The 11150-nt window shown below is 44.0% G+C and overlaps 1 protein-coding gene across 2 annotated transcripts; it reads left to right on the forward strand.

Moving 5' to 3' along the window:
- Positions 1–477: 477 nt before the first annotated feature.
- On the forward strand, positions 478–10472 carry LOC111528591 (NAD-dependent protein deacylase sirtuin-5, mitochondrial). Of its 2 annotated transcripts, XM_026453425.2 has the most exons (6): positions 486–772; positions 4193–4280; positions 5621–5674; positions 7671–7794; positions 9452–9567; positions 9699–10472. In XM_026453425.2, the coding sequence occupies exons 1-6, from the start codon at positions 622–624 to the stop codon at positions 9736–9738; spliced, it is 573 nt and encodes a 190-aa protein (XP_026309210.1). In that variant the 5' UTR covers positions 486–621; the 3' UTR covers positions 9739–10472. The 2 variants fall into 2 exon arrangements, with proteins under 2 accessions (XP_026309211.1, XP_026309210.1); XM_026453426.2 differs by having other exon boundaries at positions 478–772; positions 9452–10472.
- The last annotated feature ends 678 nt before the right edge of the window (positions 10473–11150 follow it).

The following is an 11150-nucleotide window of genomic DNA, read 5'->3' on the forward strand; positions in this document are numbered from 1 at the left end:
TGTATGTGTTTAGTTGTATGTGTGTAGATGTGTGTGGATGTAGATGTATGTAGTTGTATGTGTGTGTGTATAGCCATAGCTATAGTTATCAAAACTGAGTTTCTCAACCATGGTCATTAGACTTCAATGGGCATTTTGCATTTCATGTTTTCCCTGGGTGTAGGTCAAAATGAGATCCACTTCATATGTTTTAGGGCTCCATGAAAAAGGGGATTCGACCCAAAATACCTTCCTGCATATTACTTTACTTCATCTTCACAGCTTACTTGGGAGATAAATGGGACAGGTTGTATCATCCCTGCTTTGTCACTAAGGAAATTGACTGATTTCTCCAAGGTCCCTGGGCAGTCCCAGGATGGGGACGTAGGCTGGTACCCAGGCCCTGCCTGGCATCTGCCATGTTGTTTGAACCTAGTGCTGCCATCTCCAGCCTGCACCCTCCTGACGCTGCCTATCTCTGCCTTAGGGAGGAAGGGCCTGTGCCCCAGAGTTCAGCATCCTGGCTGCCCCTGCCTGCCTCACTCCCGCCTCCTCTCCCACCCCCAGGACTTGGCGACTCCCCTGGCCTTTGCCCACAACCCGTCCCGGGTGTGGGAGTTCTACCACTACCGGCGCGAGGTCATGGGGAGCAAGGAGCCCAACGCCGGGCACCGCGCCATAGCCGAATGTGAGACCCGGCTGGGTAAGCAGGGCCGGCGAGTCGTGGTCATCACCCAGAACATCGATGAGCTGCACCGCAAGGCTGGCACCAAGAACCTTCTGGAGATCCATGGTGAGAGACCCCCAGCCTCATGTTCAAGGAACCAGCTTTAAAACACCTGTCCTGCCATGTCAGCATCACCCCTGGTGCCTTCCCTCCCTCCCTGCTGGACACCCATCCTGTTCCCGTAGGATGTTGTGGCATTTCCTTTGGAGACATGTTAGTGCCCCGTGGCACCTGGGCAGCTCCCTTTAGCCATGGGAGGAGTCTCTGACCCATAGCATTATTCACTTAGCAGTTCCTGCATCCTCGCTGCTCAGTGTGGTCTGAGAGCCAGCGACATTCGGTGTCCCCCAAGAACTTGTTAGAAATGCGGAATCTCAGGCCCCATAGGACCCACTGAATCAGAATCTGCATTTTCCCATGAGCCCAGGTGGCTGGTGTGCTACTGGAGGAACACTGGGGTGCACAGCTGCATGACCCCTTCCTCTGTGGAGGGGCACGGTGCTGTGAGACAACGGCCTCAATGAGCCGAGGAACAGGAGGCCTGGCTCATTGGACAGCCAGGGCTTGAGCAGGATTGGGCAGGGGCAGACGGCAGCATCTTGGGGTCTCCTGTCACTCTCCCTTCATCCTGGTGGGCACTCCCCACTGAGGCTGCGCTTCTGCCCTGCCCTGGAGCCTCAGGGAGCTGCCAGCTCAGTGCTGGACACTGCACCAAACCCACCAAGCCTATGATGTCGGTGGAGTTTGTCTGGGGTCCCTGTGGGCTCCTTCCTCTGTCCTGGGTGACCCCTCACTCCTTCACTCTTGTCTTCTGGTTCCTCCCTTCTTTGCTCTCACCACAAGTCTAATACATCCCGCTGTCCACAGTCATAATGGGCAAACTAGGGTTTCTCCCAAGGCCATTTGCATTTAAAGAGTGTGCATTCAGATTCAAGGAATGCATTTCATATTATTTAAGCATTTATTTCTCTTAATTTTATTTAATTAATTAATTTACTTTTTTTAGCGACGGGGTTTCACTCTTGCCCAGGCTGGGGTGCAGTAGCTCCATCATAGCTCATTGCAGCCTTGAACTCCTGGCCTTAAGGCATCCTCCCACCTTGGCCTCCAGAGTAGCTGGGACTACAAGCACATGCCACCATGCCCAGATAATATTTTAAATTTTTGTGGAGACAGTGTCTCACCATGTTGTCCAGGCTGGTCTCGAACTCTTGACCTCAAGCAATCTTCCTTCCTCAGCCTCCCAAAGTTTTGGGATTACAGGCATGAGCCGCTGTGTCAGCCAAGAATGCATTTCTAAGTGTAGCATTTCCAGAGGCAGTGCACCAGTGGGGATGTTTGTTTTTGCGTGTGTGTGGTAAAGCTGCCTGCTTTCACTTAGGTCACCCTGATAAGGAAAGCGAGGCATTACTCATTTCGACTCTGCCTCTCTTTTGTTTGCCAGGAACAGCCAGCTACCTATTAACTGAGCATCTTTTTGGTACCTACATCTACTGGGTCTGAGCCACTTTCCACGTGCCTCTGCTCATTTCCCTGCAATGTCAGAATGTGGCCTATGTCTTCAGCATAAAACCGAGATGACAATGCCTATCTTACAGAATTGTAAGGATTAAATAAGATCATATATGTGTGTTAGTCAGGACTTTTTAGTTTCAAATAATGAGAACTCTCTTCTAACTTAGGTTAAAAAAAAATCAATGGCATCTTCAGTCTGATGAAGGGTGTTTTAAGATGCATCGTGTTTTTAATGTGGCATTTAGAATATAATCTGCCTAAACCATGATATACTATTTTATTATCCCTTAGAATTGTTATTTTATACTTAGAGAGCTTGTTAAAATGAGTATAATAAAATAGTCCAAATATTTCTCATTATCTAGCTTTTCTGAATTCTGAGTGACTCAGAGCATGGATGTCTGTGTTTTCCGTGCAGTTTCATGCTCTGTGCCTCAGGAGATGGATGGTGCAGCCTTTCCTGAGAGAATGCCCCTCTGTTAGAGCTGCGATTCTCATCCAAGCTCCTGGCACACCTTCCGCAGGTTCGCTATTGGGCCTGACGTGCCCTTACCAAAAGGCATCAGTGGAAAGACTGTAGACAACAGCCACAACTCGCTTTCCCTCCTGAAGCGGCCCTTGAATGGTTTGTTGGTGGAAGGATCCAGGGGCTGAATCTGCCTGGTCAGGCCATGGAGAGTAACAACCAAGTCACCCTACTTTTCAGTGTTCTCCTTCAGCAAGTCTGTGCAAGCATGATGGTGATGTCACACTCACATCTGGCCAGTAGCAATTGCAGGACACATCTGAATTTCAGAGATGTGAAAATGGGGAAAAATATCTATACTCAAACTGACAAAGCAGGTTTATTGGCTCACAAAACCGAGGAGCCTAGGGGTGCAGCTTATGTCATCTTTCCTCCTGGCCCCTGGCCCCCTCCTTCTCTCAGCTTTATTCACTCTTTGAGGTGGCCTCCCTTCTCCTTCTGCAATTGATCTGCCTCCACATGCCAGGGGAGAGTGCCTCCGATGGCTCCAGGCTCTCCAGCTCAGCCACCTGCTCAGAAAATAAACCTCTGGGTGGGCTTGCTTGGTCCACACGCCCACCCATCTGACCAAACACGACTGCAGAGGGCCCCACATGGGGGCTGTGTGGAGCATGTGGCCGAACTTGTATTTGGGATGTGACCCACAGCCCTATTGGCTCAGCACGCGAGAGAGCAGGGATGGTGCTCCCCAAAGAAGGACTCGGGGGCAGAACGGAGCAGCGCGTGTCCACTGTGGTTGAAAGTGCTCTGCACAGTACCAGGTGCCTGGTACCCATTTCATAAACTGTGGCCCCCATGATTGCTTCAGCTCGATAAGTGGTCGTTAGTATTAACAATTACTTTTTTCACTTAGTAGTTGATTACTTATTGATTGAGATGCTTTTGTATAAAAGATTCAAGCTTTCTGAAATCGAAGTTAAGATTTTGTAAACATATCCCATGCCATTGAACCTTTATCAGTCATATCAATAAATCATGTCCTTAGATTCAGGTTGAGCTCCCTCTACCCTATTGGCCACTTCTGCCCACTTGAACACCACTCCAAGGTCATCTGATGGCACGTTAGTCATGGAGTTAGTTATTTTCCTCCAGATTATAAAGTCCTTGAGGGCATATGTTCTTGACTGGCTTAAGAGTACTGCGTGCCTCTGTTTCCCATGAAAGCTAGGGTAGGCCCATTTGCTAAATGAAGTATGGCTCAGTGTGGCAGTGCACACCTATAGGCCCAGCTGCTCAGGAGGCAAAGGTGGGAGGATCGCTCGAGCCCAGGAGTTGGAAGCTGCAGTGAGCTATGATCATACTACTACACTCCAGCCTGGGTAACTGGGTGAGACCAGAAGATGAAATGAAGTGTGGAAATTGAAGTATCTTACACCCTTTCAGACGTGGAGACGATTGCTCTTGATTAGACTAAATTCTGGATTTGCTTCATGTGTATTTTTCAGGTAGCTTATTTAAAACTCGATGTACCTCTTGTGGCATTGTGGCTGAGAATTACAAGAGTCCAATTTGTCCAGCTTTATCAGGAAAAGGGTAATTATACCACACTACAGAATAAGTATATGTTGTTTTCTCCTTTAGGTCGGACATAAATGTGAGGAAATTGAACATTCATCAAAGATTCCCATGAATATGAGAAATAAGACTAAATACAAGGCTGGGTGCGGTGGCTCATGCCTGTAATCCCAGCACTTTGGGGTTACAAGGTGGGAAGATTGCTTGAGTTCAGGAGTTCAAGATCAGCCTGGGTAACATAGTGAGAAACCTGTCTCTATAAAAAAAAAAAAAAAAATTAGCTGGGTGTGGTCGCATATGCCTGTAGTCCCAGCTACTAGAGAGGCTGAAGTGGGAGGGTTATTTGAGCCTGGGAAGTCGAGGCTGCAGTGAGCTGAGATCATGCCACCGCACTACAGCCTGGGTGACAGGGAGACCCTGTCTCAAAAAAATATATATATATATATAGCCTTGTGATAAAAGAAATATTTTGCTCACAACTTACAGTGTTAAGTGAAAACCACATGATCCTGAATTTATACACACATGAGTTTGTATATCTGCATATAGTTAAAAGACTAGAAGAAAATATAACAAAATATTAACAAGGAATATCAGGAGTGGAGGGATTATGGGTAATTTTTAATTTCTTCTTTATATCAGAATTAATTTCTATGATGAACATGCACTATTATTACAATGAGGAAAACATTTGAGGGTAGACACAATATTGAGGAAAATTCCATTTCAAAACAGTGTAAGTTATACAAGGAATGTATAATGTCACTGCAGAGGATACAAATGATGATGATGTATAAAGGTAAACATGAAGTTTCTTCTTAGCACACCCAGCTACTCCAGCCTCCCCACACACGAATTCTCTCACTGGCAGTGCAACCACTGGTGATTTTTTTTTTTTTAACAGACAGAGTCTTGCTCTGTTTCCCAGGCTGGAGTACAGTGGCACAATCACACCTTACTGCAGCCTCCAACTCCTGGGCTCAAGCAATCCTCCTGCCTTAGCCTCCCGAGTAGCTAGGACTATAGGCATGCACCACCACACTGAGCTAATTTTTGTATTTCTGGTAGAAATGCAGTCTCACTATATTGCGCAGGCTGGTCTTGATCTTCTGGCCTCAAGCATCCTCCCACTCTGGCCTCACCAAATGCTGGGATTACAGGCATGAGCCACTATGCCCAGTACCACTGGTAATTAATGACTTGGGGTCCTTCCTTCTAATGCCCTTCCAAGTGAGCATGTATTAATTAGGAGTTTTATACCACATACTACCAGGCAAATATACAAACTGAGTTATGTTGTTTCTTTATTTTTTATTATGCCAATAACAGTCTTTCTTTTCTATTATTATTTACTTCAGTGCTCCAGAACCTGGGACTCAAGATGCCAGCATCCCAGTTGAGAAACTTCCCCGGTGGGTAAAAAACTCTGATTTGTACTAGTGTTCCAGGTTACAAAGAAAAAAATAGACATCAAAATCTAAACATGTATTTAGCAAGATGCCTCTTAAATCAAATGCACAAATGTAAAAACCAGCCTTGACCTCTGAGACCAAAAGTGAAAGGACAAAGGATGAAGCAAATTAGGATGAAAAGAATGATTTCTTTCCAACCAACCCCTTGTTACTCTGTGTTCTGGCGGGATCATTTGAGGTCGGGAAAGTTTCTGAAGCTGTTGTGTGACAGGTGGTTACCCAGTGCACAGAAAGCAGATGGGCTGACCTATAATGGTCAAATAACATCACTGGCATTATTAATCCATGGTTAACGAGGCAATGAAAGGACCTGAATAGGAGAGGTTACAGGACCAAACAGAATGTTCATAGATTAAAAAAAAAAAGGAAGATTTTTACGCCAGTTTTTCAAAACTAGACATTAAAACAGCACTTCTATAATCTGTAATTGGATCAGAAGTTTTTTTGTTGTGGGTTTTTTTTTTTGTTTTTTTGTTTGTTTGTTTTTTTGAGATGGAATCTCACTCTGTTGCCCAGGCTGGAGTGCAGTGGCGCGATCTTGGCTCACTGTCATCTCCGCCTCCCGGGTTCAAGTGATTCTCCTGCCTCAGCCTCCCGAGTAGCTGGGATTACAGGCGCCTGCCACCACACCTGGCTATTTTTTGTGTTTTTAGTAGAGACGAGGTTTTGCCATGTTGGCCAGGCCGGTCTCGAGCTCTTGATGTCAGGTGATCCACCCACCTCGGCCTCCCAACATGCTGGGATTACAGGCATGAGCCACTGCGCCTGGATGGATTAGAGTGTTTTTAAGGTAAAATAAAACAGGACTTCTAAAAGTGTTTCATAGAACATTAGTTTAATGTTACGTTGAGAGACATTACTTGAAGAAAACATGTTAGGCATTCAAATAAATACAGAAACGTTAGACTAAACAAAGTTAAAATATGTTTGCTCTACTGCAGGACTTTTCAGAGTATTTATTCCACATTGCTGCCTTCTAAAAAGTGGTTATAAAATGTATGTTAATGCTTTACTGACTTATTTAACCACAGAACCTTTTTAATTTTCCTTATGAGGGTTTTAATTGCTAAATATTAAAGTTTTCTTCTGAAGGAATAGGGAGACCTGGAGGACTTCTATGATGCAGGAGATTACTATGATGAAAATGGTGTGTGAGGGATGATTTTAGGAGGTGTGTAGAAGGTGACCCTGAGGAAGGAGGGAGTGAAAGAAAGACATTTGTAGTAATGGATACAGGAAAGCTGACTACATAGGGGGCCAGAGAGACGTGAACCTGAGAGCACATGAAAGGTCATCGATGAAATTAGGGGATGCTTGGGGTGGGAGGCAAGTCTGAGTCCAGTATGACTCCCAGGGCTGGAGGCTGTGAGCACAAGTGTGAGCATAATGAAGGAACCGGGAAAGCTTAGCTGAAACATCAAGTACATAGAGACAAGATAAAAAACAAAGACAGTTCAGGAGGGCGCGGTGGCTCAGGCCTGTCATCCCAGCACTTTGGGAGGCCGAGGCAGGCATATCATGAGATCAGGAGTTCGAGACCAGCCTGGCCAACATAGTGAAACCCTGTCTCTACTAAAAATATAAAAATTAGCCGGGTATGGTCGTACGCGCCTGTAGTCCCAGCTACTCGGGAGGCTGAGGCAGGTGAATCGTTTGAACCCGGGAGGCGGAGCTTGCAGTGAGTCCAGACCACCCCACTGCACTCCAGCCTGGGCAGCACAGCAAGACTCCGTCTCAAAAAAAAAAAAAAAAGGACCATTAAACCTGATGCTTCACATGCAAGGCAAGTTTATATAGGCTGGGAGGAGGGTGTAGGGAATAAGAGGCATCAGAGGTAAACCATCGGGACTTGCTGGGTTTGGGGTAGCCCGTGGCCTCCCTCCGGTCCAGTGGGCAGACTTTGCTCGGGGTTGGCTCAAGGATCCCGTTCTTCCAGGTGTGAAGAAGCAGGCTGCGGAGGCTTGCTGCGCCCTCACGTCGTGTGGTTCGGAGAAAACCTGGATCCTGCCATTCTGGAGGAGGTCGACAAAGAGCTCGCCCACTGTGATTTATGTCTAGTGGTGGGTCACGGCTTTCCCTAACCCCAAGACAGGACTGGATTTTGTTATTTTTTCCTTCCCCCCTCCTCTTTTCCTTCCTCCCTCCCTTGCTGCTTTCCTTCCTGCCTTCTCTCCTCCCTCCCTTTCTTCCTTTCCTTAAAATGTATGTTGAGAGGTCTTTGTGGTATCCTATAGAAAAACTGAGAAACTATGAATAAGAATTTATATTAAAATAGGAAACCATGCATGTCTTGGGCATCTCAAAGCCTTCTCCCCCAGCCCCACCAAAGAAAAAAGAAAAGAACATGCTATTGGTTTTTAAAATAATACATGCTTATGATTAAATTTAATTGAGAACATGCAAAAATTATCACATTATAAAGAGGAAATTAGAAATCGCCCATAGTTCTACTAATCAGAAATAGTTACCGTTAGCAGTTTAGTATATTTTCTTCTAGACCAGGAGTGAGCAAACAGCAGCCTTTAGGCCAAATTGGGCCTGCTACATGTTTTTGTAAATAAAGTTTTATTGGAACTCAGCCGCACTCATTCTTCCACACACTATGACTACTTTCAAACTACAGTGGCAGAGTTGAGTACTTGTGACAGAGACTGAATGGCCACAAAGCCTGAAAAATTTACTGTATGGTCCTTTTCAGAATAAGTTTGCCCACCTCTGGTCTCAACATTTTCTTATGCAGATGTACATGTATTAATTAAAATTCAAAACTGACTTCATGACACATGTTCTGTTTTGAAACTACTTTATTCACGCAGCAGTTCACTTAGCATATTCCATATCAGTACATCTAAATCAATACCATCTTTCAATTGACTGTATGGTGTTTTATATGGATAGGGAATTATATATTTAGCTAATTCTCTACTGTAAGACATTTGGGCTATTTCAAATTTTGATATTTTAATCTGATATCGTATATATCCTTAGATAGAAATCTTAGCATGCTCTTCAAATGATTTCCTTAAGACACATTTCCTAAAAGTGGGATTAATTGGACAGATTGTATGCATATTTCAAATTTTTCTTGACACGTCTTTAAAAGCAGAAGCACTTTCTTGTGGTGCGTATTCATTCAGCCAGTATTTAAAGAATGCTTTCCACTGTCAAGTATAGTATCACTGTTGATGATGGATTGTTAAATGAGAAAAGCTGGTTTACAAAACAGTCATGCACTTCCCATCCCTGCAAAGAATGTTTATAAGCAAATATTTATGAGCGAGAACCTAAGAGGACATACATGAAAATGTTAACAGTGGTTATCTTGGAGTAAAATTATTGATGATATATGTATTTTTTCTTTGTATTTTCTACCTTTAACAAAAAGAAAATATGTTTTAAAAAGTTATGGATCATTTGCTTAACTTTAAAGCAGAAAGAAAACTAGAACTACACCCAAAACATGTTGAGTCACTTCTAAGTCACTCTTCTGTTAACTCTCCTTTTCATGTCACATATTCTTGTCGATTCTAGTGATTGATCAAAGGACACCTCTTCACTTTCCCTCATCCCTTGGACACCCTGTTTTATCCCATCCCGTTTGGCTTTTCTTACACCTGCAACCACAGACCTACCTGAGTTTGTGTAAGGTTTTCTGAAAAAATGTTCCTTCTTCTTGTCGTGTGGCTGTTTGTCCATCTCCGTGTGCTTGTCTTGTAGGTGGGCACTTCCTCTGTGGTGTACCCAGCAGCCATGTTTGCCCCACAAGTGGCTGCCAGGGGCGTGCCAGTGGCTGAATTTAATACGGAGAGCACCCCAGCTACGAACAGATTCAGGTACTGGGATACCCTGATGGGAGAGGGCGATGTGGGAGGCAGGTACAGACATGGTCATCTAAACATAGTTGACCTACTCCTCTAATTTTTAAAAAAGACACAGGGTTTGTGTTTTTCTGTTTGATCTGCAGTTGCTTTTATGGAAGAACAAAATCATTCACTGTAGACTAAGGTAGGGTAGCTCTGTCATTGTACATGACATCTGCTGTGGGACTTTTGTTTGTTCACATTTTGAAAGCTCTTCTTTGATTCCTTAGGCTTTGCTTTCCCTTACATTTTTAAGCTAGACTTAGCGATGGCCTTTAGTTGTAGGTTACCCAGATGCTCTGCAAGTCAGCCTGGGAGACGCCCTTGCAGAACCTCATCACCTGCCGTTCTCACTGAGAGGCCACCTGACAGATTCCCCTTTGGTCTAATCGCCAAGGTTATCTGTATCTGTGGCCATATTTTGATACTGATCCTGCTTCTCAAGTTTGGGTGGGAAGTATAGATTGTCATAGTATGCATTTTTAGTCTTATTCCTGGGTCTGTTTTATGTCTTCACCCTTCTGTCTTTTTTCTCACTCCAACCTTTTTTTTTGCCTTTACTTCTTATTCTTGTCCATCTAGTTAATTCCTTTTGAATAAGTTAGAATATAAATAAGTAGTAAATGAATATAAATGAATAAAATAGAAAACGTCATTGAAACATCTTGTCGTTACTTTAATCAGCAGTTTCCAACCTTGGCTGCATATTTTAAAAATGCTGATGCCTGGGGGCCACTTCATGAAATTTCAGTGTCATTGCTCTGAGTTGCAGCCCAGACATCATCATTTTGATAAGCTTCCTAGGTGATTCCAGTGTGCAGCCAGGATAGGAACCTCTCTTCAAGTCTTTGCTGGGATTTTTTAAAAAAAGGAAAAAAGAAAAGGGGCCACAGACACTTAAGTAAGCCCCTCCTGAGGTGAGTGAACGGGCTCTGGGCCTCTTCTTTTCCATGTTTCCTTTTGATCAGCTACAGCCGGTGTTCTTGATCCGTAGTTCTTCATTTGTGTGTGAGTAGTAGGAACTAAGAAGATAGCCTTAAAAAAAATTGCCTCCTATGCTAAACTTATACTTTGAAAACTACAGAACATTGTTGAAAGAAATAAAGAAGGCCTAAATGAATGGAAACATATCCAATGTTCATGGATTGGACAACTTAATATGATTAAGATGGCAATGCTCCCCAAATTGATCTATGGGCTCAATCAACTCAGTCCTTATCAAAATCACAACTGGCTTTTTACAACAATTAATTGAAAAGATTACTCTAAAATTCATATGAAAATGCAAGTGACCCAAAATAGCCCAAACAAAATGAAAACTGAAGTTGGAGAATTCATACTTCCCAATTTCAAAACTTACTACATATTAGCTGGGCATGGTGGCACATGCCTGTAATCCTAGCTACTTGGGAGGCTGAGGCAAGAGAATCACTTGAACCCAGGAGGTGGAGGTTGCGGTGAGCCAAGATTGTGCCATTGCACTCCAGCCTGGGCAACAAGAGCAAAACTCCATCAAAAGAAAAAAAAAACCTTACTACAAAGTTGCAGTAATCAAG

This window comes from Piliocolobus tephrosceles, unplaced genomic scaffold (assembly GCF_002776525.5).
Source record: "Piliocolobus tephrosceles isolate RC106 unplaced genomic scaffold, ASM277652v3 unscaffolded_43818, whole genome shotgun sequence".
NCBI lineage: Eukaryota > Metazoa > Chordata > Mammalia > Primates > Cercopithecidae > Piliocolobus > Piliocolobus tephrosceles.